The sequence below is a fragment of the Hevea brasiliensis genome, chromosome 15, assembly GCF_030052815.1.
Source record: "Hevea brasiliensis isolate MT/VB/25A 57/8 chromosome 15, ASM3005281v1, whole genome shotgun sequence".
Taxonomy (NCBI): Eukaryota; Viridiplantae; Streptophyta; class Magnoliopsida; order Malpighiales; family Euphorbiaceae; genus Hevea; species Hevea brasiliensis.
The window spans coordinates 65,274,676-65,301,771 of record NC_079507.1 but is presented as its reverse complement, the minus strand read 5'-3'; the positions used below and the strand labels follow the sequence as shown (position 1 = coordinate 65,301,771).

At 33.7% G+C, this 27,096-nt stretch overlaps 4 protein-coding genes across 6 annotated transcripts; 3 read left to right on the top strand and 1 right to left on the bottom strand.

Moving 5' to 3' along the window:
* Nucleotides 1-618: 618 nt before the first annotated feature.
* Nucleotides 619-2,120, top strand: LOC110631535 (uncharacterized). 3 transcript variants are annotated; one of them, XM_021779399.2, is made up of 4 exons: nt 619-770; nt 867-1,016; nt 1,167-1,378; nt 1,460-2,120. In XM_021779399.2, the coding sequence occupies exons 2-4, from the start codon at nt 969-971 to the stop codon at nt 1,710-1,712; spliced, it is 513 nt and encodes a 170-aa protein (XP_021635091.2). In that variant the 5' UTR covers nt 619-770; nt 867-968; the 3' UTR covers nt 1,713-2,120. The 3 variants fall into 3 exon arrangements, with proteins under 3 accessions (XP_021635091.2, XP_021635093.2, XP_021635092.2); XM_021779401.2 differs by having other exon boundaries at nt 621-770; nt 910-1,016; XM_021779400.2 differs by having other exon boundaries at nt 622-770; nt 870-1,016.
* Nucleotides 2,121-9,809: 7,689 nt separating this feature from the next.
* Nucleotides 9,810-17,959, top strand: LOC110631539 (uncharacterized). Its single transcript, XM_021779405.2, has 7 exons — nt 9,810-11,966; nt 13,976-14,066; nt 14,278-14,435; nt 14,526-14,577; nt 14,686-14,768; nt 14,961-15,054; nt 17,038-17,959. The coding sequence occupies exons 1-7, from the start codon at nt 10,173-10,175 to the stop codon at nt 17,628-17,630; spliced, it is 2,865 nt and encodes a 954-aa protein (XP_021635097.2). The 5' UTR covers nt 9,810-10,172; the 3' UTR covers nt 17,631-17,959.
* Nucleotides 17,960-18,723: 764 nt separating this feature from the next.
* Nucleotides 18,724-20,627, top strand: LOC110631540 (protochlorophyllide reductase, chloroplastic). Its single transcript, XM_021779406.2, has 5 exons — nt 18,724-18,899; nt 19,016-19,114; nt 19,227-19,758; nt 19,852-20,210; nt 20,298-20,627. The coding sequence occupies exons 1-5, from the start codon at nt 18,846-18,848 to the stop codon at nt 20,451-20,453; spliced, it is 1,200 nt and encodes a 399-aa protein (XP_021635098.2). The 5' UTR covers nt 18,724-18,845; the 3' UTR covers nt 20,454-20,627.
* Nucleotides 20,628-21,661: 1,034 nt separating this feature from the next.
* LOC110631542 (stem-specific protein TSJT1) lies at nt 21,662-22,958 on the bottom strand. The gene is made up of 4 exons (XM_021779407.2): nt 22,689-22,958; nt 22,354-22,594; nt 22,111-22,231; nt 21,662-21,995 (listed from the first exon to the last, which is right to left on the bottom strand). The coding sequence occupies exons 1-4, from the start codon at nt 22,898-22,900 to the stop codon at nt 21,802-21,804; spliced, it is 768 nt and encodes a 255-aa protein (XP_021635099.2). The 5' UTR covers nt 22,901-22,958; the 3' UTR covers nt 21,662-21,801.
* Between the last annotated feature and the right edge of the window lie 4,138 nt (nt 22,959-27,096).

Sequence of the window (27,096 nt, the reverse complement as noted above, 5' to 3'; positions counted from 1 at the left end):
CTCTTCCTTTGATAAAACCCAGTGGTGATTAATAATGACTTCCTCTCCTCAGTCGTAACACTAGCCCAATTCCAATGGTGGCCTTATTCGATGCAAATCTTCAATGTGTGTGATTGTTCATCCGTTTCTTGTGAAACGCGGAGAGAGATTTCAAGTTCATGGAGGTCCATATATAACCTATCAATACTTATGGATCAGACTTCTCCAGGCCTATTTGATATTGAAACTAATATATATAATTAAACACAGATAAAACAATTACTTGTAATAGAAAATCTCATTACACAATTAAATTTATTTGACGATTAAAAACTTTTCAAAATTTTTAAAGGTGAAGAAGATATCAGGATTTACAAGATATTAAATTATTAATCTAATAAAAAAATTTTGTCTAACTCGACATATTATGGGCTAATTTTACAAATGGATTCCAATTTTTGTGTCGGGGAGTCTTGAAAGTTTGCCATGACAGCATGACTCCTCAAGGATGTGTTGTCAAAGTCAATTAATGTTTCTAGCTGAAGTTTCCACCCAAAGTTAGGAACTTTGCTTTCATACTACTTTAATTAATATGTTTGACTATGAATTATTGAGGGTTATCAATAGTCAAAGTATGGTTATTCCCTCATTAATGCATATCTTGTAAACGCAAAGAGAGAGGAGAGAAAGAGAGCTTGCAAATGGCATCAACACTTCTATTCAAGGTGGTATTTGTTCTTGATTTCATTGCTTTTGCGCTTGCTCTTCAAGCTGAGCAGATGAGAAGTACGGTAAGTACTGCTCCTTAATTTAAAGATCATCACTGTTTCTTTCTTTATGCATACCAAAAGAATTTTCTCTCTTCATTTTTCTTTTAAATCTACAAGAAGGCAAATAGCCAAAGCAATTATACACTCGCAAGATCTGCAGACAAAAAAGACCATAGCAAGAAACTTTGTCCTGTGTAAATTCAGTTGAGGGGCAGCCTGATGGATGTCAGAGTTCTGTTCTTGGATCAGAAATTGTTTATTGTGGATGTAAGTAATTGCAAGCCTCTAATTAGTAATTAGAATGCTTTTAACTTTATACATGGATTACAATTACATTTCACTACTACAGGATTTAATAATAAATTAGTACAAACATGAACATTATTAAACAAAATTTGGTTTATAAATTTTTGTCAGGCCAAGGTTGTTACTGACCTTGAATTCAAGTACAATTATTGTGTCTACGACTCAGAGATTGCAACAAGTTTAGGAATTACTGCAACTGTTCTACTTTTGGTGAGTCAAGTGCTCACGATGAGGTGGGCCTGTCTATTCTCCTTCTGCTTCAGAAAGGCCCTGAAGCACGGAGGTTGCGGAGCTTGTGCACTTATCCTTTCCATCATCTGCTGGTAAGTGACTATAATTAAGTTGCAGGAAAAATGGATTTTTGGATTCAGTTATAGAATTTGTTAATCACTCATGTTAATTAGGATTACGTTCTTGGCTGCTGAGGGATGCTTGCTGGTGGATTCTGTGAGGAATGCTCAACACACCAAATACAGGACCATATTCGGTCAGGACGCGCCTTATTGTCAGACATTGAGGAAGGGAGTTTTTGAGGCAGGAGCAGCTCTCACTTTGCTCACAAGTTTATTCTCCAAGATGAATTATGTCTGCTGTTTTAAGCATCAGGAAGGCTTTGACACAGAGAACACTGAGTTGGGAAGCTACACTTCCATTTAATTTCAGTAAATTTGGTTTTTAGCAATAATTATGTATTCATTCAGTTTGCTTTTTAGAAAATTTGCTTAATAGAATGTTTACCCAACCGGCCCAGCAGTCAAACCTGTTTAGGTAGCAGGTCCTTCAACCAGGCAACATGAAGCCTTTTATCATTCGGCCGACCCATTTCGTGGCTACCTGGCCCCAGCTTGCTTTTCTACACATCTTTTTTGTGCAAAAAAACAGGGTCGAAGCCCAAGAAAGAGAAAAAGTAAACAACTCTAAAAACTAGGATTGAAATCCATGCTCTGTTAAAGAATTGGAGAAGAAAAAAAAAAACAAACAAAAATATAAGCTTAAGAGTCTCTCCAAACCTATGTTACGTATTTTTAATAGCCTAATAAGAATGATATTAGCCAATTTGTTTCACATTTCATATTAAAAATTTTATTAATTAGTTTACATATTTTTCTTGTTTCTCTTTGTTTATTTTTAACATAGGACTTCAACATTCTCCCTTAAATATAATGTAATGGTCGTGGCCATTAGACTTTTTTGAGTTCAGAATTATGAATTTCAATATGAAATTTTGCTTGACCTGAAAAGTGTTGAAAACTATTGGATGTGACTCGATTATTGATCTTAGAATTGTCTTTATCAAAACGGTTTAAGCCAATTAGACTTGACTCTCCCTGCTATGTATATTTTCTTGTTTCTTTTTGTTTCCATTGTTGTACTCCAACAAGAATGCAAAGTTTGCAGGCCCAAGCAAACTGTTCACCTGGAAAGCAAAAGCAATAACCCTTCAATAATTCCCACTGTTGTTCAAGTTCCGTTATTTACAGTATTGGTTTTCAATCTGCAGCAGATTCTCCATTTATGGTCAGTCCTCCATTAAATATACAAAAAAAAAAAAATTATAAATGGATAACATTAGTATTTCAACCTTATCATCCCCCAGGTGAAAAACGAACATACATGAAAGTTTCCGTCATTGGATCCGTAGAATCACAGAAAATTATTCCTCCTTGGCGTAAGAAATTAATTGTCATATCTCTTTACAATATTTTTACTATTCTAGTGGATGCATTTGGACAATGCAGTGATGCATTCTATCATTGTGTGAGATTGAAGCACATACCTTATATACACACACGTATTCATCACTTAGCTGAAAATCCTGATGCTTTTAGCTTGCTCCTAAATGATCACAGATTTCAAATGATTTAGGGGTTACTTAACGACTCATGAATTTGATTTATGCAACCATAAATTGGTACCAAATGAGCAACATCTCTTACACCAAAATGGTTCTGGGGATACAAGCAAGTTGGTTTTTGTGTTCAAGAATGTGTTGGATCGATGAAAACAAGTAAAGCTGCAGATTTGTGGCATCATGAGAAAAGAAAAAAAAGAAAAAAAAAGGTTCTGCAGTATCTCATAACTATATGTTTCACAAATTTTGCACAATGAAGATCGGAAGTTGTTTGGGTCAAATATGCATAGCTAGAATTTAAATCAGTCCCTAGTGCAGTTGAGAGAATTCATTTGCGTTTCTTGTTTTTTAGAATTTCCCACTCCACAGGTAACCTCAGTTGCCCTATTATCTCTTGCGTACGTTAGACTGCAATGAACAGAGGGTGCCAGAAATTAAATTCATCATCTTTGCGCTATGAGAAAATCAATCAATCAGCTAATCACTGGATCACTACTAGTAAAATGGCCCAATAAATTTTTAATGGGTTCATGAATCATGATATTGATGCATAAATGAGAACACCTTGATTCAGTAATCCAGTAGAAACTGAAGATTGATAAGTTACTACACAAGAACTTCAATGTAGAAAAACAGAAACCCTAACAATAGTTGAAAGAAATTGAAGGACATAGCAGGTAGCAGCACAAATGTTTCTAATTTCCACACCCACCAGTATGTGCTCTGCAATAAAGGCAGACCATCAGTACAGAAGCTAACAGCATGTGAGAGCTATAAATCAAGCAAATGGGACATGTCAAACACTCCATCCATTACAATATTTCTTACTATTTAATTAGAGGCTTTAATGCACATTAAAATATAGTAATTAAGTGTTTGTCTCATTATATAAAAGGTGTAAATGTCATAAACTTAATAAAAAATTTACTTGCGAGAATATATTTATAGAGATTGAAAAATGAAAATAGATCATAATAATGATATAATTAACTTGGTGTGGTGAGATCCAAGTACTTTAATTAGTATAAGTAAATAACATAATATTTAGGCATGAATTTGCAAATTCTAGTTATTATAATTATCTACAAACATACCAATTGAATGAATCCCAGCTGACAATATAGCATTAATTAGGGCTTCAACTATAGAATATTATGATTTCCAGTATGCCAAGTAGTCCTACCTAGCTAGGGCACTTATCACTTCCTCTTTAGAACCACTCAATTAAACCTTAATCCCATTTTAGCTATTTAGATTTTGTAAAAAAAAAAAAAAAAAGAGGAAAAAAGCCCATTGTCGTATTTCTTGGCCAATATCTTACAAGAATTAAGGAGAGTCCCCACCATCCCTGACATAATGAGAAAAAAAGGACAACCATTAAAAGGCATCTGTCAAATTATTGAGTATATAATCATTCGATTGCATTTATCTCAAGTAGTAATATCAACCACAAAGTCAGCTCATCGATAAAAATCAAGAACAAAATTTTTATTCTCTCAATGATGGAAAAACAAAAGCTTAATTTCAATATTATTTCTTAATTTTAATTTATTCTATAAAATCATTTAATTTAATTTAATATTTTTCAAAATTTTTCAAATTAAATTTTATTGAGAACTTTAGTGAAAAATTAATGTAAAAATGTCATGTTGGCATTTTAATAATAATAATAATAATAATAATAATAATAATAATTCTCTCATACATATAAATTTAACCCTCTTCTTTTCTCCTTCTCTGTGATTTCTTTACTTGATCTCTCTCAACTGGCTCAATTGTGTTGCAAGTTATAAGAGATTTTTTTTTTATTATTATTAAAGTGTCAACATCACATTTTCAGCTCAATTTTTTTTTCTAAAATTCTTAACAAAATTTAGCCAGAAGACTCATGAGTGATATTAAATTAAAATTTAATTATTTTTATAATATAAATTAAAGTTAAAAGACGACATTGAAACTATTTAATAAATTGAAATACGGTAAATGAAATTAAGCAAAAATAAAAGAAAAACTATATTTGCATATGAGATTTGATAATTTTTAATATAGCTACCTCAAATCTTTGAATTAAAATATTAATGTTTGTCAAAACTTAACCTTATATATTTTATTTTTTAAAATATAATTTAATATAAAAATTTATGTATTATATATGTATGTACTCTTGATGAAAAGAAACTTAATATAATCATTGAATTTGATCACCTGGGTAACGATTTAAAAGAGGTGAACTTAATGACAAATAGAGTTATATAATATGATTAAATTATATGAAATAAATTACGAATAAATTGATTAAATTTAAATTATAACCGATAGACACCAATATATTCCATACAACCTTCCCAAATTTAATTATTTTCTTTTTTTATAGACAATACAAAATGATAAGATTAGTCTAGAATGGAGCTTAGACTAATGCCAGGCTCTTCCAGCAGTTCACGGTTGAATTAGCTCAAATCCAGTGAGTCCAATCACAAAGATGCTCACAACATTTATTATAATTCAAGGAAATTTTGCAATTGATTGAATTATTATTATTATTATTATTATTATGAAGGGAAACGTCCTCCTCATTGCATAGCCATTCCCTAGCTTTGCCTTCAATTTTATGGATTTTATACTTTCTTTTTTTTTTAATAAACGGGTTTAGATTTAACAAAAGAGGAACACACCACGTGGCTTGATTCCCAACAGCCTGTTTAAGCTTTGAATGGGATACCCTCTTTAATTTTTTTTTTTTTAAATCAAGTTGAAATTAAACAGTGATATAACATGCTTTGCACTTGAAATTTAATTAAAATTCCCATCATCAAATTGTGATGCTTTAGCAGTTGTGATGACAGATCATTTGGGTACTTGGATGAATTAATTTGGACACTTCTAATTAATCATTCATGCACATTAATTTCTCTTAATCATATTTGACACAACCAATGCCCCTTCTCTTTCAAAATATCCACACACAACTATTACTTTTTTTCTCCCTTTGGAATGTAAATGAAATGTGAAAGGAAAGATTTTTATTATTTTATAGCCAAATCATATGAAATATGAATTAAAGAAAAAAAAATCAACTATTGGTTTATATTATTAATTTAAAATAATAATTAATCAATAATTTTAAAAAAATAAATGAGTAACTGAAGTTATTTATTTGTCAATTTCTTACTTTCAATTTCTTTCTAATTCTTCTTAATGAAATAGGAGCAAACATATTAAATTAATATGGAAGAATGGGTAATAATTTCCAAAAGGAGAAGGAATCCAAAAATTGAAACTTGAATGCGATGTTTGATTGCGAAGTGCAATCGGAGATGCAAGGCTAAAGGCCATTGATTCACTTTCAGATTAAATGCTCTGACAACCCACAACTATGTTTATTATAGAAATTTAATTAATTAACACCTCCAAATAATTGCTCTGGCAGCTGTACCCATTTTGTAATTTCCCTATATATACGCGCATTTACCACCTTCTTTATCATCGAAATTAAAAAAAAAAATTATTTATATTTAAAATCATTTTCCAAAAAAAAAAATATATGCTCCCCTTTTTAAATAAAATCGAAAAATAGGTTAATTGAAATTTATGTAAAAATATTTAAAAATTATTTTATTATAAATGCAAAAAATTGAATACAATTAACTCAATAATTATCTAACTCAAGACTTTAATTATAATTTGTCAATGACAATATACGTCCTTAAATTAAATATAATATAACAAACCCATGTTTCTCTCAATCCCAAACAAGCACATATAGGTTGGTTTGGGGGATTTAGACCCACCGACCCTCTCCCTCCAGAGCTTCCTCCCCTTGTTAGGGCAATTGTATGCGCGAGCTTCGCAAACCTCACATGCAAGAATGAGTTGTAGTGGCTTTTGGCCCGATTGGGAAACAAGTGGCGCTTGTTTGGTTGGAGATATAAGGAATGGTGTCTTTCTTAGTTTAAATACTATGAATTATATTTCCTAACCATAATTAAATCATTGGATGCCAAACATGTTTTGGTTACATTATTTTGGGGTTTATGTTCTTATTTTTTGAATTACTATGCTCTATCTATCCTAATAATGTAGGTTGTTAGATTCAAATAAATCATTATTTATTTTAAGTGATGCAAAATTTTAATTTTTTGTATTAAAAAAATCTGAAAAAAAAAGGTTCAAAAATCAAATTACATTGAAAATAAAAAGGTATATAGAAAATGAAATAATGGGCAAAACCCAACAAAGTCTAAGTTGAGGTGTGGGTGTGGAAGTAACCAGAAGTCCCAAAGAGCACGTGATTAGGGCATGTAATGACTAAACACAGAAAACAAAACAATGCTTTTCTTTGACTTTTTCTCTCCTCTCTCTTTTTTTTTTCTTTTTTTTTTTTTACTTTCTGTGTGTGTTGACAATCCATAGGATAGCCTTTAGGCTTCTTATCCTAAGCTCTGCACATACCCTTTTAGAGTCCTATAGTCTAACGTCACCTTCCATTGCTCTCTAATTTTGGCAATCTTCTTTATTTAGCAATGCATTATGCATCCATACACCATATACTCATATCTTCCTGAAAAATAATCTTACACTAAACCCATTAATTATAAAAGTGTTAGTGTTAAATGACTCATATTAAGAGTATTATCAAACATTTGAAAGATCAAAATGGAGAGAACGTTGTACACGAAGGGGTGAGTGAAGCATGGTGGAAAGGATGTATTTATTGGCAATAAAAAATGGCAAACCTCGCCTTTCCCTCATGATTATGACATAAAAAATTGTTAAATTCAATTAAGTAGAAATGAGGCAGTCTTCACCTACAAAGGAAAAAAAAAAAGAAAAAAAGAAAGCAGCTATAAGAGCATAGACGTAGGCTCTCCATTCTGTATCTTTCTTGAGATTTGGATGCAATGAAATGAATCATGGAGAAGTGAGAAGAGGTGGTGGGTGCTCTTAAGTGATACAAGTGGAGGTAGAGAGAGATTGAAGACATTAATAAAGATGGTCCCAAATTGCAGATGAAGAAGTAAAGCGCGGTGGTGTGGGGTGTCATATTCACTTAACAGTAATGGGCTGGACAGCATCTGTCTGAGGAGTACAGTTGGTAGGTGAACCGTGAACAGAACTCACCTTGTTTAGCTGTACCATTGGCGTGTTAATTAGGTTTACTTTTATTTGGGCTTCAATTTCTTGCTTCCGCCAGAAGCCCATTCTCACTTTCACTTTTACCAAAATTAAGCCCATAGTTAAATGCTCTCTCATCTTATAATCGTATGGAAAATTTATCTCATTTAAGAGTTATTGAAATTTAAATACAAAATTTTTTTATATCATTAAATAGACATATAGTATATATTAAATTATTTTTATAATCTAATCAAAAGAATGCAATAAGTTAAAATTTGTGAAAAGAAAACTTTATGCTATGATTAAATATATATATATATATATATATATATATATATATATATATATATATATATATATATATAAAATAAACAATATGCATTGGAAATCATTTATTGATGTCCATGTTACCAACCTAATCAAAATTTGGTCGATAACCTGAAAATTTGCCCCATACATAAATCATGTAAGGCTTTAATTTTTTTTTTTTTGGGATTTGTGATTGTTTAGTCCTAGTTAAACAAACAAGGCAAAAATAGAACGATGGCTATTTTCCTTTCATTTTAGCCCTTTTTTATTTCCTGTTTAGATTTTTTTATCAAATTTTAATTTAAAAAAAAATTATTTTAAAGTAAATAAAAATTATATCGAAAATAATATAATTATAATTAAATTGAATTCTTTTTTTTTCTTTCGAATAATGAATTGAATGAATTTTCCCCCCATAAGTTTGTGTTAAGGGTAATAACGGCTAAAGGGAGCATCACTATCTTATGATTCTCCCTTTGTCATTTTGTTTTTTTTGATAAGTTGAAATAATTAAAAAACAAAGGAAGACTATTAGGTAAATTTAAGTTATTGATTTCACGCAATATCTTTAAGACATTAGCCCAATAGTAATCGCTTTGTGCGCATGTTTTTTTACTTGTATAGAACTAAAAATATATACATAATAAGATGATAATATGAGACATCATAATTATTTTATGCAGTATTGATATTAAATTTAAGAGTTTTACAATTAAATAAGAAAAAAAGTTTAATTAATTTAACATTTCTATTTTCACTTATTCCATTCAAAGACTTCAAATCTAAAGTTCTTAAAAAACATTGATTTAATACATATCAGATATATTCACTTGCTAATCACCTTATATTTTTATAATTACACATATGCCACCATTCAAAAGTTGATATTTATTTTTATTATTATATATATGAAAAAGTATAAATACTCGTTCATACAATCTAAAACTTAAAAAATTAAGTTGTGGTATAAGGTAAACTCTCTTATCACACGTAGAAAAACTCTATATGCCTATTTCTAAGATTTTTTTTTTGACAAAATCTCTAAGAAATTTAAAGCAAAGTAGATTGGTGTTGTAATTATATGATATGATTGGGTAAAAACCTTAAATTTTAGTTTGAATATAGCAAGAGTCCTAAATATAAATAGGGTGAGAATATGTATGATTCGTGCGATGGAATAATTTTCCCATTAATAAAATAAAGAAAGAAACTAAAGCCTTTTGGATAACCAAAAAACGTACGCGGAAACACCCTCCAATAATCTTATATTTTCTGATAAAAAGCTAATTTATTCCTTATACTTGTTATTAAAATTTAATTAAATAAAAATAAATTTTACAATTAAATATAATAAATTAAATTAATTTTCGCCTTTTATCCTTTTTTTTTTTTTCTGTCCTTGTTAGCATCCCACTAACCCATCCCATTTTTTCACATAATAATAATAATAATAATAAAAATAAAGAAAATGAGAAACAAAAGTCCAAACAGAAAAACTTCACTCTCTCGCTTCTTCACACAAAAACATCACCAGACTCTCTCTCTGTCTTTCCCCTCTCCCTCCCTAACACATAGGGCTTCGTTCCCTCCTTTCTTTCTCTTTCATCGGATCTGTCTTCTCTCCGATCTCCCCAATCCCCCACAGATCGCAACTTCAACGCACTCTCCATAACCAACAACATACCCATACTCCCATTTACCAAAATAACTACAATACTTCCTACCAAATTTAACCATTTCCATTGCCTTCTCTCTTCTCTTCCTTTCCATTTCCATTTTTTTCCTTTATTCCAATGGATACCAAATGCCCCTAGAGGTTTCACAATGACCGCCCAGAGATGAGCAGGAACACCCACAACTGCCATAAGGACGAAGAAGCAGAAGAAGAAGAGGAAGCAGAAGAAAAAGAAGAAGAAGAAGAAGAAGAAGAAGAGGAAGATGAGCATTTCTACGAGTCCCTTGATCGCATTGCTTCTTCTTCTTGTTCCTGTTCCGCTTCCAACTCCGACTCTGATCCTGACCCCAACCCGACCCACTCCAATTCCAGTTCCAACTCTCCTGGTAATAATAATGACCACTCATTTCCGGTTCCTAAATTTCCTTTGGGTGTATCCAAGTACGATGTTTGGATCTCCGAGCCGGCTTCGGTGTCCGAGCGTCGCCAACGTTTGCTCCATCAGATGGGCCTCAGTTCCGACCCTTCTCTTTCTCGGGCCAAACCCGAAGGAGATTTCAACTTTAACCGCTCCGTGTCATCGGATCATTTGAGTCAGGAACGACCCTGTCCCAGTACTTCTGGCGGCATCGTCCGGTCGAAATCAGACGGTGCCGGTTCAAGAACGGATCGGGACGGTGGTGATGACAAGTGTAATGATGATTTTAATTCGTGTTCTTCTCCTTCTTCCTTGTTATCTGTTTATTCTCCTCGGATTCTTTCACATGATTTAATGAATGTAAATAACTGTAACTCCAATTGTGATAAAATCAACAAGGACAACAATAATGTTGTTGTTTTTGGAAGCAAAAATACCACCAACGTTTCATCTCCCAAAGCTACTGCTCTTACGCATAATAAGCCGCCTTCAGGTAAATATGGTAGGAAAATGGATGCATATCGATCTGATTCCACGAATTCAAATGGTAATTTGAATGGAAGTTGTTCAAAAACCAGTTTGGGAGAGCTTGTGGAGGAATTGGATTGTAATGGGTTTGGTGGCATTGATGCTACAACAGCAGCAGCAGCAGCAGCAGGCGCAACCCCAGTGTGTACCATTAAGAATCTTGATAATGGGAAAGAGTTTGTGGTTAATGAGATAAGGGAAGATGGGACATGGGACAAATTGAAAGAGGTGGGAACTGGGAGGCAGTTGACAATGGAAGAGTTTGAAATGTGTGTGGGGCATTCACCAATCGTGCAAGAATTGATGAGGAGACAAAATGTAGAAGATAGTACCAGAGAAAATCTTGATTCCAACACAAATGGAGATGTTGGAGGCGGTGTTTCAAAGTTGAAAAAGAAGGGTAGTTGGCTTAGGAGTATCAGGAGCGTGGCAAGTAGTGTAAAGGGTTATAAAGAGAGAAGCAGTAGTGATGAGAGGGATACTGGGTCTGACAAGGGGGGAAGAAGGTCAAGTTCAGCTACAGATGACAGCCAGGATGTGTCATTTCATGGGCCTGAGAGAGTGAGGGTAAGGCAATATGGGAAGTCATTCAAAGAATTGAGTGCACTTTACAAGAGTCAGGAGATACAGGCGCATAATGGGTCCATATGGAGTATTAAGTTTAGTTTAGATGGGAGGTATCTAGCAAGTGCTGGTGAGGATTGTGTGATTCATGTTTGGCAGGTTATCGAGTCCAAGAAAAAAGGGGAGCTGGTGAATGATAAACCAGAGGATGGGAATTTTAACTTTTTGTTGACAGCAAGTGGGTTTCCTGAACCTTCTTTGTTCTCACCAACAGCAGATGGTCATCATGAGAAGAAGAGGAGAGGTAGGACATCTATAAGTAGAAAATCTTTGAGCTTGGACCACATTGTTGTGCCGGAGACTGTGTTTGCACTTGCAGATAAACCCATTTGTTCATTCCAAGGACATCTAGATGATGTGCTCGACCTTTCATGGTCCAAGTCTCAGGTTGGTTACTATTCCTTTTCCTCCAGAGCATATATTGTGGTGGATGCTTTGATTTTTATTTTTCCTCCTTTAAGCACTGAAATTTGTTTATTAACTTTTTCATGCTCCTTAATGTGAAATACATTGTTGTGATATTATTCAGCTGTTTCTATTCACTTTTTTGTCAAAATTGTTGTCTGATTTGTATTTTTTGATTTTATTGATTCATTCAAAAAAATTTCCTCTATTCATGTGTTGCGGCTTATGGGAAGTATTTTCTTTTTTTTATTTTTTCTGTTTCTGTCTCTGTTTATGGTATTTTAGGATAGATTTTCCAATATACAATGGATGAGCATTCACATTAGATGAAACTTTGTAACATATTTTGAGACATCATTAATAGACTGGATAGTCTTGTCATACTGCTGACATTGATATAATTATGCCATTTTCCCTTTTTCCTTTTTCTTTGTTTCTTTGTCTTGCATATTGGACCACAAATGATCTAATAGCTGTTGTTATCAAAATTGTTGTTCTTTGTAAAAGTGAGAAACTGGAAGATGAAGTACCACTAGGCATCAGTGCATATAATCTAACATGATACAGTTTTAAGGTTAGAGAAAAGAGAGAGAGAGAGAGAGAGAGAGAGAGAGAGAGAGAGAGAGAGAGAGAGCCAGGACAACACATACCTGAATTAACCATTTCTTTTAAAAAAATATATAAAGTAAGAAATTTCAAACAAGAAGCTCAAGGAAGATAATGCATCCTCATAAACTGCTAAAAGTGTTTGCATTTTTTCATTGTCCAAACACACCAGATGGCTACGAAAATTGTGCTTCTCCACAGGACCTTCGCCTCCTTTCTCATCCTAGAACGATTGAAATGAATTGACATGTGTAATAGCCAATTTCAAAGACACCTACTAACAAATGCAATTTGAGAAAAGATGGCCACAAGTCTCACAGCTATTAAGGCACATAACACATACATCATTAGATGAAGTTTGCATCCTATGAAGAATCCTTGGCCAAATAAAAACCTTAACCCTTCAGGGATTCTTAACCCTTCAGGGATTAGACATATTGTTAATATTAAATAACCGTCTAGAGAACTTAAATTAGATGTGTAGTCATGAGAATTTATTCATTCTGCAATTAAGGCCTTTACAGGGGCAGTACAGGATTGGGTCCTAGCTATTATGATTTGGGGTCTACCATGATAAGCTGAGATGATTAGGTATAAGTGAAAATGGTATTGCTTCAACCTGGAAGTTGTCTAACTGCTCTAGATTTCAGGTTAAATTCAATTACGTAGCAGTATGACATGATTTAGAACGAGTTTCCAATTTTAGATGAAAAGGTATTAGCTTGCTTTTGATACATAGACTGCCTTTGGAATAATTTTCATGTATATGAACCTTTTTAGTGGCAAACATATTATTTGTTGACTGGTGTAGCATTTATATATACAGATATAAAATGGAGGATTATATTTCAATATTATGATTTTAGAAGAGAGCTTTGCTCCCTACTTATCTATTACCTGTCTCTCTCTTGTCATGCCAAGAATGGTGGTTAATGCTAACTGGTTGGAAATGAAGGCTCCTAATGAGACATGGTAATCATGTCTTTGTTTAATGAGGACATACTGTTATTTATGGGTGTTCCACTAATAACTGTACATGCTTAGGCTTCTGTTTCTTTTAGCAACCAATCTTCTGGTGGATCTCTTTCTTTTTAATATGGTCTCCACTCCTGGTCATTAGTAGCTCCATTTTAAGCAATCAATTTCCAATCCCCCGCAACAGGAAAAGGTTGATTATTCTTTTGACATGTGTTGCAAGAGTAAAAAAAAAAAAACTCTTCCTGGCTTATATGGATGTAGTAGTTTTAAATTATTGGAGTGGGGGCACTTTGAAGATCTAGGAATTGAAAATTTGTGCATGGGTGACCTCTTCAAGAATCACAAACTAACATAATAGTGTATCCTTGCTGACTATCCTAACAATTTTGATTTCTTTGTTTTCACAGCACCTGCTTTCTTCTTCAATGGACAAAACAGTGCGCCTATGGCACTTGTCTCACAAGACTTGTTTGAAAATATTCTCGCACAGTGATTATGGTTAGTTTTTTCCATGTCTTTTAATGCTTCCCTGCCCTCTTCTTCTTTGTTTAGCTTATCATTTTGTTGCCCGTTAAATAAAATGTTTCTGATATAATTTGCCTCTTTCTCTAGAGGTGGCCCCTTCATTAAAAAACTAATGAACTTTTATTTACTAAGTTCATATTATGTTTCACTAATTGTACTATTTGTTTGATTTTCCATGGCACAGTAACTTGCATCCAGTTTAATCCTGTTGATGATAGATACTTCATTAGTGGGTCCCTGGATGCAAAAGTTCGCATATGGAGCATTCCTGATCGTCAAGTTGTTGATTGGAATGATCTGCATGAGATGGTTACTGCTGCTTGCTATACTCCAGATGGCCAGGTTGGTTGCAATTTATCATGTGTTTATTTTCTTTCTGTGGCATGTTAAAGGCTTTATTTCTCGCTAAAGAATTTTCATTGGCTGTTGAAGGGTGCACTTGTTGGCTCATACAAGGGAAGCTGCCGTTTGTACAGGACATCTGGTAAAATTTGATAATTCCCCCCCCCCCCCCCCCTTCCCTCTCTCTCTCTTTCTTCATTGTTAAATTTTATGTGCCACTCACTGTTTATTCTGTGTTTTTTTTTTTCAGAGAATAAGTTGCAACAGAAATGTCAAATCAATCTGCAGAATAAGAAGAAAAAAGCTCATCTAAAAAAAATCACCGGATTCCAGGTAGTCTCACTTTTGCATTCAGCTCATAAGCATGTATACATAACTTAATATAGAAAATTGTGATTGTTTTTCAGTTTTATCTAATCATCATCAGCATCATTATTATTATTTTTGTGTTAGGCATAACTTGTACTATATCTAAGCTACTAGTTTATATAACCCTTCCCAATCTCTGATCCTTTTTATCAACAGTTTGCACGGGAAAGTTCTTCTGAGGTGCTCATCACATCAGCAGATTCTCGAGTACGAGTTATTGATGGTGTTGATCTGGTTCACAAGTTCAAAGGTAGGTATGCAGGCATATTATTTATTTTCTTGTTATTTCTAGCTGCCTGGAACCAAACTATACCTGAAGGTTTTATTTTGAAAACTGATTTGGTTGATTAAGTCAATAATACCTGACTATAAAACTGCCAAAATTAGCATTTGTTCGCACCTCCACAGTATGAAGAATTGAACATTTATGAATGGAATAGACTTTAAGCATGTTTATTGCCAGTATTTCTCTAGACTTCAATTTTGAAGGAGACTGTTAAGCTATCTGTGTCTACCGTCAATGGCATCCAAGGCAATGTGCTAAACTAACTTTTGCCAGATTGTTGGTATAATTTTTCATCATTTCATTACATTGGCCAGTATTATCTCAATTCACCTTTATCCCAGTGAAATAGCAAGGTACTGAAACTCTTTTAGAGTGTATTGTCAAGATGTATTCTGGAGCTTCATTGGGGTGAAGTGGTGTCTCAAATTGTTTTGAAGTGCATTATTTTGAGTGGGGCACCTATATTTATGAGCCATAGGGGGCAAAGCATATGCTTGACCTCAAAATACTATTTATTTTATGGTTGCACTTTCTAGTTACTGCTTTGACCTTCAGTTGATTCAGACAACATACTGCAATTGAATAAAAATGATAGGCATTGCTTTTTAATTGGATAGGTGATTCCAATAAAAGTTGCCACGCTTTTCTGCAAGCTTTTCCAAAGGTGTTTATATTTCACTGTTTTTTTTTTTTTTCACTTTACAATTTTAATATTGAGATATTATTGGACATTATCCTTATTTTCCCCCTTGTATTGTCTTGCCTATATTCAAATATAGTAGTTAAGATGGTCCTACTTAATATTGTGTTGCACCTTGCATAATGATGCGTAAAACAACTATATTTTATATGCCTTCACCATTTATAGCACAGTCCTGAAACATCAAAATTTGCTACCTGTTCAATTTCATATATTTCTGTCCCCTTAATAGCATCTTTTTAAAGTGTGTTGCTCAAATAATGAAATTGGAAGATTGGATGAGATGAGCAACATCTATTTATTAAATACCGGACAGTAGTTTGTGTTTTATCTGACTGATTATCATGTAGGGGGGTGAGATAGAAGGGGAGGAGTCAACTTGTTCATTCTGCTAAAATAACTCTAGTTTTAGCTTAGAACTGAAGTTTATCATGAAAAATTGTCTCAATATTGTGAACAAAATCCCAGTGTACCATGTTCCATTTTAGGCATTAGACATTTCTCGGTTACATACTTACATTACATTACTTTGAATCTTGAAGCAAATTTAAGTTTAGGGGTTAATGAGGCTGTTAGTTGGAGTATACTTTGTAATCATCAGAAGAAAATCTAGTAACAACATTTATAGGCAAAACCATCAAGATAAATTCCTTTCAAAAAATTCACACTTCTCTGACAGCATTGCTTCATTCTCAAAAGCACTCAGATCCTTTAGATTATCAAGTTCCAGTCCTACATTCTCTCTTGTTGATCCCAAAAGTGGCATACACCAAGGAAAGAGTTCTTGTCTGTTCAAAATGAAGAAGCAATGCTTAGTAAATTTTCCTTTAGATATAAAATTGTCTATTTACTAAACATTTGCCACTTGTCCAACTATCAATTGCTAAAATTCTTTCTCGAGATGCTCTCTAAGCAAATAAGTGTCTTCAGAAGGCACTTTTCTCCTTCAGATAGCTTTCTGTGGAAAGAAACCATTCTTTGGTAACAAATTCCTTTTTTTTAATTTTTTGTTTTTATCAGCACCCTGGAAATTTCCCAATCCCCTCTTCCTTGAAGAGTTGAAAAAGGAAGAAGTAAAGGAAGTGCTATGAACTCTTTTCAAGTGTTCAAGTGATTCTATTTTGATTACTAATGTCTCTTCTTTCTTTTTATTTTTCTTTTTCTTTTTTTTAAGGTTTTGATAGTTTGTTAACTTGAATGCCAAAAAACAAAATTGTTATAATAATTGTATCATTCTCTTGTGACAGGGTTTCGTAACACCAGCAGCCAAATCTCAGCCTCCCTCACAGCAAATGGGAAATATGTAGTCTCTGCCAGTGAGGATTCATATGTTTATGTGTGGAGGCATGAGTCTGATCCTTGCAGAAGCAAAGGTGTTAGTGTAACACGTTCATACGAGCATTTCCACTGTCAAGATGTGTCTGTGGCCATCCCATGGCCTGGTGTGGGGGACGCATGGGGGCTACAAGATGCATGTTCTGGAGAGCAGAATGGGCTTGATAACCATCTTGACGAAGTCTCTGTTGCCAATCATCCTCCTACACCTGTTGATGAATTAAGTGGTAATGAGGGTTCTCAATCATTATCTGGGTGCACAAATAGTCCGCTGAATGGAATTATTTGTAGTGCAACCAATGGTTACTTCTTTGATAGGATTTCAGCAACATGGCCGGAGGAAAAACTCAATTTAGCTACCAGAAACTGGAGCCCGCACTCAAGTGTAGATTTTACAAATGGGATGAACCAAAATATGTCAGCCTATGGTATGGTGATTGTAACTGCTGGCCTTCGAGGGGAAATTAGAACTTTCCAAAATTTTGGATTGCCAGTTCGAATTTAAGGGGCAAAAAAAGGTATAGAAGGTGAAGTGATTTGAGTTGGCAAGCCAATTCAGTCAAAATTTTCCCCTTTGGTTAAATGTGTACAGAGATATTTGGTGAGATGTGTAATATTAGCGAGTTTCAGTTCTTTCCTTGTGCTTCTGCTCATCGGATGTTTGAGTGCAGATGGATATCCATTCCGATTGAGCATTGAGAAGAAGTATAGATTTGTTAAAAAAAAAAAAAAAGAATTACACCTTGGATTTAGAAACCGATGTATTTCTCATGTCGGGAATTGTAGAGTTATGAGCATGGCAAAAGCTTATTGAATTAAAATGAAATTCTTTCACATTCGTTCTCAATGTTCTCGTTGAATCTTGGGCACGGCAGGTGCTGCTCTTCTTTCTGTTTAGTTGCTCAAACTCAATGATTGATTGCTTTTCGGTTTACAGGCGCAACAAAGGGGTGTTTTTGGTTATTTAAATTTTACTGAATTGTTTAGTTATTAATTTATCATATAATTGTGTAAATTTATAATATAATTCATGTATTAAAAAAAGAAAATCCGTTATTTTAGCTATAACTTTTAATGGACCAAAAAAAAAGAATATTAATATGAAAATAATTGAATGTAAACCTCTAACAAATCTTATTGGATTTCTCAGCCAGCAATGTAAAAAACATTTGGTGTTAGGAGTATAATTGTTATGAGTGGAGTCGATGATATTTGAAGTATTACTAGAAGTTAATTTTGAGCAAATTACTATTGAATAATAAAAGACAAAACCATGCTGGCAAACGCGGTTCAATTGGTGCACCCTTAATCCACAATCCTATCCCCTGGCTGTCTCCTGTCCTTTGTGAACCCCAACCCATCAATTCTGTCTACAAGGAGTGGAACTTTTTGGGAGTCGGACCTGAATATCCTTTACTATATGCAACCCACTGATTTTTCCATAATTTTATCTATCCCCCGGAAATCTCAAACTCACTCTCTCATTGGCTGCTTGGAAGTCATGTGGCAGACACTTGTACTGCTAATTATCTTATCCAAAGATACTTCTTCTTTCCTTTGTCCTAAACGGACACCGTTCCACTATATATACATCCATATCACATATTATCGCTTTCAAACACTCTCTCTTGTTCACTGCAAAGCTCTTCTTCAAATCAGATACTTTACTGATCAGAAAGAATCTTGCAGCCCAATTCAGAGTTCTTTGCCAGTAACAATAATGGCTCTCCAGGCTGCTTCTTTGGTTTCCTCTGCTTTTGCTGTCCCTAAAGAGGTTTGATACTATTTTTTTCTATTAATATTTGGTGGGTGGCTATGCCTGATTAGCTTAGTGCATTAATTAAAAAGACATTTGGCATTGATTTTTGTGGTTATTTAATGTATATGCAGGTCAAATCTAATGCATCTTTCAAGGACTCAAGTTTGTTTGGAGTTTCACTCTCAGACCATCTCAAAGCTAACTTTAACTCTTCTGCATTGAGGTCCAAGGTAATGGCTAGTTCTTGCATCACAAGTAATTCTGTAACAATTAATTAGTAATCGGGTTAATGCCCATAAAGCTTAATTAAATCAAAGGGATTTATTTATTTACTAATGGCAGAGGGAATCCAACCAAAGAGTTGGGGGTGTGAGAGCCCAGACAATGGCTACAGCAAGTCCAGCAGTCAACACGGCTACACCAGAAGCCAAGAAAACCCTGAGAAAGGGCAGTGTTGTGGTCACTGGTGCCTCTTCTGGATTGGGTCTAGCCACAGCTAAGGCCTTAGCTGAAACTGGAAAATGGCACGTAATTATGGCCTGCAGGGACCTCCTTAAGGCAGAAAGAGCTGCCAAATCTGCTGGCATTGCCAAGGAAAACTACACCGTTATGCACTTGGACCTTGCTTCCCTTGACAGTGTCCGCCAATTTGTTGATAACTTCAGGCGCTCAGAAAGACCACTTGATGTTCTGGTTTGCAATGCTGCTGTTTACTTACCAACCGCCAAGGAGCCTACTTTCACTGCTGAAGGATTCGAACTCAGTGTTGGAACTAACCATCTTGGTCACTTCCTCCTTTCTCGATTGCTACTTGATGATCTGAAGAAATTTGATTACCCATCAAAAAGACTCATAATTGTTGGCTCGATTACTGGTATTAGACATTTTGATGCCAATATATACATCTTATGTAATCTGCATCTCCTCACTTTGGCTAAATGTATTTCCGTTTCTGCGTAATTTTCAGGGAACACAAATACCTTGGCTGGGAATGTACCTCCAAAGGCCAATCTTGGAGACTTGAGGGGACTTGCGGGAGGCTTGAATGGGCTAAACAGTTCATCCATGATAGATGGCGGGGAATTCGATGGTGCCAAAGCCTACAAGGACAGCAAAGTCTGCAATATGCTCACAATGCAAGAATTCCACAGGCGTTTCCATGAAGAAACTGGCATCACATTTGCTTCCCTTTATCCAGGATGCATTGCCACAACAGGCTTGTTCAGGGAACACATTCCTTTGTTCAGGCTTCTATTCCCTCCATTCCAAAAGTACGTCACCAAGGGCTTTGTCTCCGAACATGAAGCCGGAAAAAGGCTTGCTCAGGTGAAAAAAGGAGAACCACATATATAAAAACACTGGCTTCTATTCTCATATCATGCAATAACATAACCTGATACTTTCTTGGTTTAGGTCGTCAGCGATCCCAGCTTGACAAAATCAGGTATATACTGGAGCTGGAACAAGGACTCTGCTTCATTTGAGAACCAGTTGTCTCAAGAAGCTAGTGATGCAGACAAAGCTCGTAAAGTATGGGAGATTAGCGAGAAACTAGTTGGTTTGGCTTAATTGATGAGAAGCTTCAAGTTGTTGTTAACTGATCTTTGCCGCGGGAGAGGATGATGTTAGAGTGCAACTTAGATTCGCAATGATTTGCTTCTGTAAGCGATTTTCTCATGTAGGAGTAGAAGACTTAATTGTTTTGAACTTTTTGACAATAAAATCACTCACCCTTTTTGCAAAGTGCAAGTAATACACTGGTTGAGAAATGAAAACATTTTGCAGCAATTCAGCATCATATGTATACAATATGGCAATACCCAAAATCAGGATTTTACAACCTGGCAGATGGAAAGTCCCAGATGCAGCTTTTAACATTTAATTATACCCTATAAATGATGCAAATAAGTCGCAGATGAAGTCCCACATGCATCAGCATAATCGCAGATAAATGATCCATAGTTTTGGACAGCTTTGGGACCGAGTCTTATTTGCTTCTTTCAGTGACTGCAGCTTCGTCCACTGTTACTTTTGCTGTTGACGTTGTAGTGGTCTGATGTGATTTCTGTCAATTGATTTTGGTTTTGGGATATGATAATTTACTGTTTTAATGTTGGAATTAAGTTAAATTTCATCCTATTTTGAGTTATATAATTGCTACTTTGCAAAAATACATGTTTGAAATAACTCTCTGATCATCCCTTAATTTATAATGTACCAAATTTCGTATTCATGATTTGAAATTTCCAGAGATAAATAACAACAATAACCTAAAGATTAATACATTTTCTTGTCATCATTTCTATTACAAGATTACAATTTCAAGATGAATTTCACTATAGCTTTCCATTTTGGGAAAAATGGGGTCTCATAAAATATATATTTTAGTTTTAATCTCATAAAATATATTTGTAAGTTTAAAAATCATTAAATGATGAAAATGATATTTGTTATGCAAACCAATTACAGTAACAGAGTTGAACACCATTTTAGTTCTTGACAAAAAAAAAACATTTTAGTTTTAAAATTAAATAATAAAAAATGTGATTTTATATTTTATTTTTTGAAAATAAGACATTAATTTTAAAATTAAATAATGAAGTGCACAGTTCAAATTTTACCTATAATATCTGAGTTATTTATTTTAAATAGATAGATTCATAACTCTTCTATGATAAAATCTTTATTAATATTGACTATAGACTATTATTATTAGACTTATAATTAATAATTTAATATTGTTATATTAATAGTTTCCGTAAATAAGCAAATATAGCTTGTTCTTGAACTCATGGCATGCTTTTCTTTCTTTTCCAGGAACATATTAGCATTAATTGAAAGGAGAAAGACGACAACATAGAAAAGAAAAAGTAAAAGTCCTAGGCCTACACGCAAATTAAAGTATGGTAGCCAATAATCAGTTATGGGAGTCCCATTCGGTCCAATTAGCTTCACTTCCTCTGCGTGGTATGCTGTTGATCCTCGTGTATACGTCAACCTTGAAGTTTGCCCCACACAGCACTCCTTCGCTATCAATCCTTGGCATTGCTCTAATCTTGTTCATTGGATGCTCAAAGCTCATCAATCCGCCTTCACTGTGGAACATAAATCCTGCACCAACATGATTTCAGAGTCAAGTCCCACACTCTCTCCGCCAATATAACCATAGTTTTTGTCAACGGTAAAAACAATAAAATGGGAAAAGAATTAAATTTCATTCAAGTACCCGCTGGGAAGGGAGCAAATGATTTTGCACAGCCTGCTTTTATGACTTCCACATCATCGGATATAACCACAGAACCATCAGCTGCGATACCCCAGTACAGCTTCACCCCACCATCAGAACCCTGCAGCAGCAAGCAATAACCATATATATCATTTAACTTGTAAGAAAGAAAGAAAAGAAGAGGAAATTAATAAATTGGTGATGATCCATGGACTGATTAACTTAAGTAGGAGTCATGCGTACCAGTGCTACAAAGACAGTACCAGCCTTGCTATCATAGATAACAAAAGCAAAGCTTCCATCAAGATCCTTGACAACTTGATCAGCAGGGTATGGACCCCTATCACGAAGTGTCCGATAAGCTTCGATCACAAACATGGCCTCATTAGTCCCCTTTGTCAAACCATATTGCCTATTCAGTACACACAAGTTGTCCAAGCTCCCCAAGAACAGGCAGTATATATCCTCAAACCCACAAAAAAACCTGAAATTATTATTATACCATCCACAAAATCAATATTATTGGTTCGCCTGCAGATAATAATTACATGATTAGCTGGTATTTGTTTATTAGGTACCTTTGATGATGTGAGAAATTGTTGTCAGGGCGAACATAGGCAAGCACAGCAGCTTCACCGAAGCTCATGGAGAAAGTGTTGTCAGGATAATGAGAAAGGAACTCATCAAGAGTCTCTTGCGGAAGCTTAGGCTTCTTATTAACCTTCTGAGATGCAGGACTGTTGAGCTCATCCGGTGGGTTAGCAAAAGCTTTGTGGAATATAGCCAACATTTTCTTTTTCTCTATTTAAATGTGGATGGTATAGGTAGAGCTACATGAGGAGGCCTTTTCTAGTATTTATAGGACCACCTCTTCGTATTTAAGATTTTTTTTTTTTAATAATATTTGGGTAATCCATGGGTGACATAATCAGGACGTGGATGTTTGTGTGATAGGATAAGGATTCTCGTTGTCCAAGGTAGTCTTATCTTTCATTTTTTTTTTTTCATATATAATTCAGAACCGTCACCTGAAGGAAAAAATAAATAAATAAATAAAGATGGAATTTTTCGAATAATTAACAATCGATATTTATTTTTATTTTATCAAATAGATTAATCTAATTATATATGAAAGCGTCTAAATCCAAAAACAAACTAATTGACCATTGTTTTGTTATATTTATTTAAAATAATTAGAGGGAGTGTTATGTGGAAGAAGAAATTGGAAATGGTTTGGCATGGTGCAATGGGCTTATCCAAAGAGCAGAAAGTGTGGCAGGCCAAACCACTGCATTTTCTGTGGGCGGATCATCAAAACAAAATCCTCTATTTCTCTTCAGGATTTTTCCAATTTCTGTCAAACTTGGCTCTCTCATTATCTTTCTTTTGTTTCCATCTTTGGTGGGTGCCACCTGATGATGCTACTCACTACCTTCCTCCATTTTTTCTTTTGTCGTTCTTAATTTCTTCTCACACGTGAAATGATCAAGCTATTAATTTAAAATACATTTAATGTCGTCACTATTTAAAACAAAGTCGATTAATTATTTATATATGAAATTAAATTACTTATTAATTAACATATAAGTGATCTCATTCATGTAAAGTTAATTAGAATTACCTGATCAATAATTTAGACCGTATGGCCAAGAGATTGTAGAACTATCTTGAAACGTCAACCAAATCCATAGAAATGCCTTACATTCAAGAGAGCTGTCCAATTTTGTCACGATTGTTTTACTGGTCGTTTTCTGAATAGTTTAAGAGAATGAGATATTATTATTATTTATTGTTGAGATAGTGGATGTAGAATATGTTTTGAGGCGTGATGAATTATTATCTTTAAGGTATTAATTATCAATACTAGATTACTGCAAGATTATGACAATATATCTCAAGGATACAACAAAGCCTGAAATATGCAAACAGCAACTCTTGAAAATTTCTCTTAAGAACTATTTATATGAACCGAATTTAGAGAGACTAGAAGAAAAGAAGAAGAAAAAGAAGTAGAAGTAGTATATATCTGGATTGAAAAACTCATCCATATTTATAAAGAATGAAAAGTGATGGCATTTTTACTAGATAGACACATCTATCTATCTCCAATAGATATAACTGTTTGTGCAATAGACATATCTATTTATTAATAGACACTTATATAAATAGTTGTGACTTTTTGTATAAAATAGATATGTCTGTTTATTAACAGACACCTATACAAACAATTGCTACTGTTTGTATATATTAGACATACCTGTTTATTAACAGACAGCTATACAAACAGTTGTGACTTGTTTGTATAGAATTGACATGAATGTTTGTATAGAATTGACATGTCTGTTTATTAATAGACATATCTACTTATTAATAAACACATCTATTTGTAATTTATTTACGAAAATTACAATAAGATGATTATTTTATTTCACACATATACGTGCCAAGTGTCATAATAGAATAATATATATTGAATTATATATATATAATTCTATATATATTTCAATATTGTCATTCCTTCACTTTCTTATATTTTAACAATATAGGAATTCTCTCTCTATACTGTCTAACATACAAGCTATTTATAACAATCCCCTACTTAGCTTGTATTGTTAGATTACATTGTTTCATGCATAATGAAAATTATTTTTCGATTTAAACTTTTCCTTAGTGTAAGTACTTCAAAGTTCTAAAGAAATCATGGTGGCCTTAGCTAAACCTAGATTCCTACTAAATAGAACCGAAAATACTGCACACACGAATCAATTAGTTCGATTTAAAAAGTTCACCAAAATTTTAGCACGAATATGGCCTTGTGCTACCTCCTATTTTTATGAACATTTACAAAAGTTATTCTCACTTTTGTTGAAGCGGCACCACTTCCTATGTTCATATAGGTGAAGTTTCTTTTGTATTAATATTAAACTTCATTAAAAATATAAATACTCATCCTTATTTCATTAACTTAGTACACTAAGTACTTAATTACAACATTTACTAATGACTTGTTGTTACTCTTTAAACTTTATTTAGTAATAATACTATAAAGTAGGGTTCCCATCAGTAGTAAATTTAATGGAATATTATAAATCCTAATCAGCAATTGTACTTATAATCATAACTCTCAATAGCCTTTTTATTAAAGGATTTGCTAAATTATTATAGGATTTGCTAAATTATTATAGGATTTAATATAAACATGGTAATAACACTATTAGAGACTAATTGTCTTACCATTTCATGTCTTAAGCTTATATGTATATACTTTCAATTATATATTTTACTATAAGCTTTAGCTATCATGATTTGACTATCACAATATAAAGAAATAGATGGCATAGGTTGTGGCTACAACTTAATATCCGATAACAAGTTTCTCAGCCATTCTGCTTCTTTACCAACATTCGTCAAAGTTATAAATTCGGATTCCACAGTAGAATGAGTGTAACACCCCTATTTGTATAGCCTGGTATATTTCACTGTTCCGGTGACCGATGTCGGTCCGGACAATTAAGGAGATTAAAACCATATTTAAGACAACTAGAGAAACCATAAAAATAAATAATTAGTAATGTTCAATTAGTTAAGTATAAATAAGAAAAACAGAACATAAGAGGTTAAACGAGACGAGAGTCACAGCGCTGGGTGACCTCCTCGGGAACGACTACGAAGTCATTTTAAACTCAAATTTCGAACCGTAAAATGTGACGCTGCGGTCCTTAGGACTCTTATGAACACAGTGGAAAAGAGAAAATCAAGAAAAAGAACTGTTAAGCCAGTCAAATAATTAGATCAGGGAGCCGGAAGAAATATGGAATTATTTGCAAATCGAGATGAACCGGCGAGGGGCAATTTAGTCAATTGACCCCGAGAGCTGACTCCTGACCTAACTGTCAAATAAAATCGGAGAAAAGAAAATTTTGGAATCGAGAATTAAATTAAAGAACTAATAGAAAAATATAAAAAAAGGGGGAAAATGAAAAAGTAAGGGTGATGACATCATGCATGACATCATGCATGATGCCATAAGTGTATAATTAATAAATTAATTAATTAGATTTTTTTTTATGGTCTTCCATAAGCAAAATAGATAAAAGGAAAGAAAAGAAAAAAAAATAAAAACCTCTTCTTCTTCCTTTGTTGCCGCCTCACCTTCTCCCAAAATCTTCCATGAAAATTCTTCATTTAAGCTTATACTTAAGCTTAATTTTCCTTCACTCAACCTTCATAACTCCCCTAAAAACCTTACTAGAGCTTGTTATTGCAACTTAAGAAGAAGATTATAAAAAGAAAGAAGAGCAAAAGATAGAGATTTGAAGTTTTAATAGAGGTTAGTATGTTAACTTGTTATTTTCCATTTTAAATGCATAATTAGTTGTTGAAATGAGCTTAGAAACTAATAAAATGAAATAAAAATATGGGGGGAGGACTAAACTGAAATTTTGGCCTGTTGAAGGGGAGTATGATTTTGTATGGTTTGATGCAATTGAATGAGTTTAAAAACCTTATTTAGTTGAATGGTTAGGATTAAGAGCACTAATTGTGATTAAATGCATAAGATGGATGAGTTAGGGTTTTGAATATTAGGGTTGTGAACCAAAAATGTGAGAAATGAATAAATGATATCTTTGACTTATTGTGAAGTGAAAAATGGTCAATTATGACCAAATGAGTTGTGTGGGAATGGTTGGAAATTGAGTTAAATTCGGAGGTTGTATGGTCATGCTGCTGGCAGCATGACCAAGTCAACTTTGAAGGACCAAAACTGAAATTTTACAAGTCCAATTGATATGGTACCAATTGGGGATGAAAATAGACATAAAATGACACAATTTTCATTTGGAAACCATGCCCAAAAAGTGACCAAAACCTAGTGAACAAATTGACCAAAGTTGAATAAGAGCAGTCTGCCACTGTATAAACTGACCAAATGAATAGTGTTTGTTCATTTGGTCATAACTCGAGCTAGGCAGGTCAAAATGACCT

Excerpts from the sequence above, each read along its gene's own strand:
- LOC110631542 (XM_021779407.2), bottom strand. The coding sequence starts at position 22,900 with ATGTTGGCTATATTCCACAAAGCTTTTGCTAACCCACCGGATGAGCTC. Across the intron at positions 22,232-22,353 it reads GTACTGTCTTTGTAGCACTG|GGTTCTGATGGTGGGGTGAA; the intron begins GTACGCATGACT and ends TTGCTGCTGCAG. Across the intron at positions 21,996-22,110 it reads ATTTGCTCCCTTCCCAGCGG|GATTTATGTTCCACAGTGAA; the intron begins GTACTTGAATGA and ends ATGTTGGTGCAG.
- LOC110631539 (XM_021779405.2), top strand. The coding sequence starts at position 10,173 with ATGAGCAGGAACACCCACAACTGCCATAAGGACGAAGAAGCAGAAGAA. Across the intron at positions 14,067-14,277 it reads ATTCTCGCACAGTGATTATG|TAACTTGCATCCAGTTTAAT; the intron begins GTTAGTTTTTTC and ends TCCATGGCACAG. Across the intron at positions 15,055-17,037 it reads TCTGGTTCACAAGTTCAAAG|GGTTTCGTAACACCAGCAGC; the intron begins GTAGGTATGCAG and ends CTCTTGTGACAG.
- LOC110631540 (XM_021779406.2), top strand. The coding sequence starts at position 18,846 with ATGGCTCTCCAGGCTGCTTCTTTGGTTTCCTCTGCTTTTGCTGTCCCT. Across the intron at positions 18,900-19,015 it reads CTTTTGCTGTCCCTAAAGAG|GTCAAATCTAATGCATCTTT; the intron begins GTTTGATACTAT and ends ATGTATATGCAG. Across the intron at positions 19,759-19,851 it reads AATTGTTGGCTCGATTACTG|GGAACACAAATACCTTGGCT; the intron begins GTATTAGACATT and ends CGTAATTTTCAG.
- LOC110631535 (XM_021779399.2), top strand. The coding sequence starts at position 969 with ATGGATGTCAGAGTTCTGTTCTTGGATCAGAAATTGTTTATTGTGGAT. Across the intron at positions 1,017-1,166 it reads AGAAATTGTTTATTGTGGAT|GCCAAGGTTGTTACTGACCT; the intron begins GTAAGTAATTGC and ends AATTTTTGTCAG. Across the intron at positions 1,379-1,459 it reads ATCCTTTCCATCATCTGCTG|GATTACGTTCTTGGCTGCTG; the intron begins GTAAGTGACTAT and ends CATGTTAATTAG.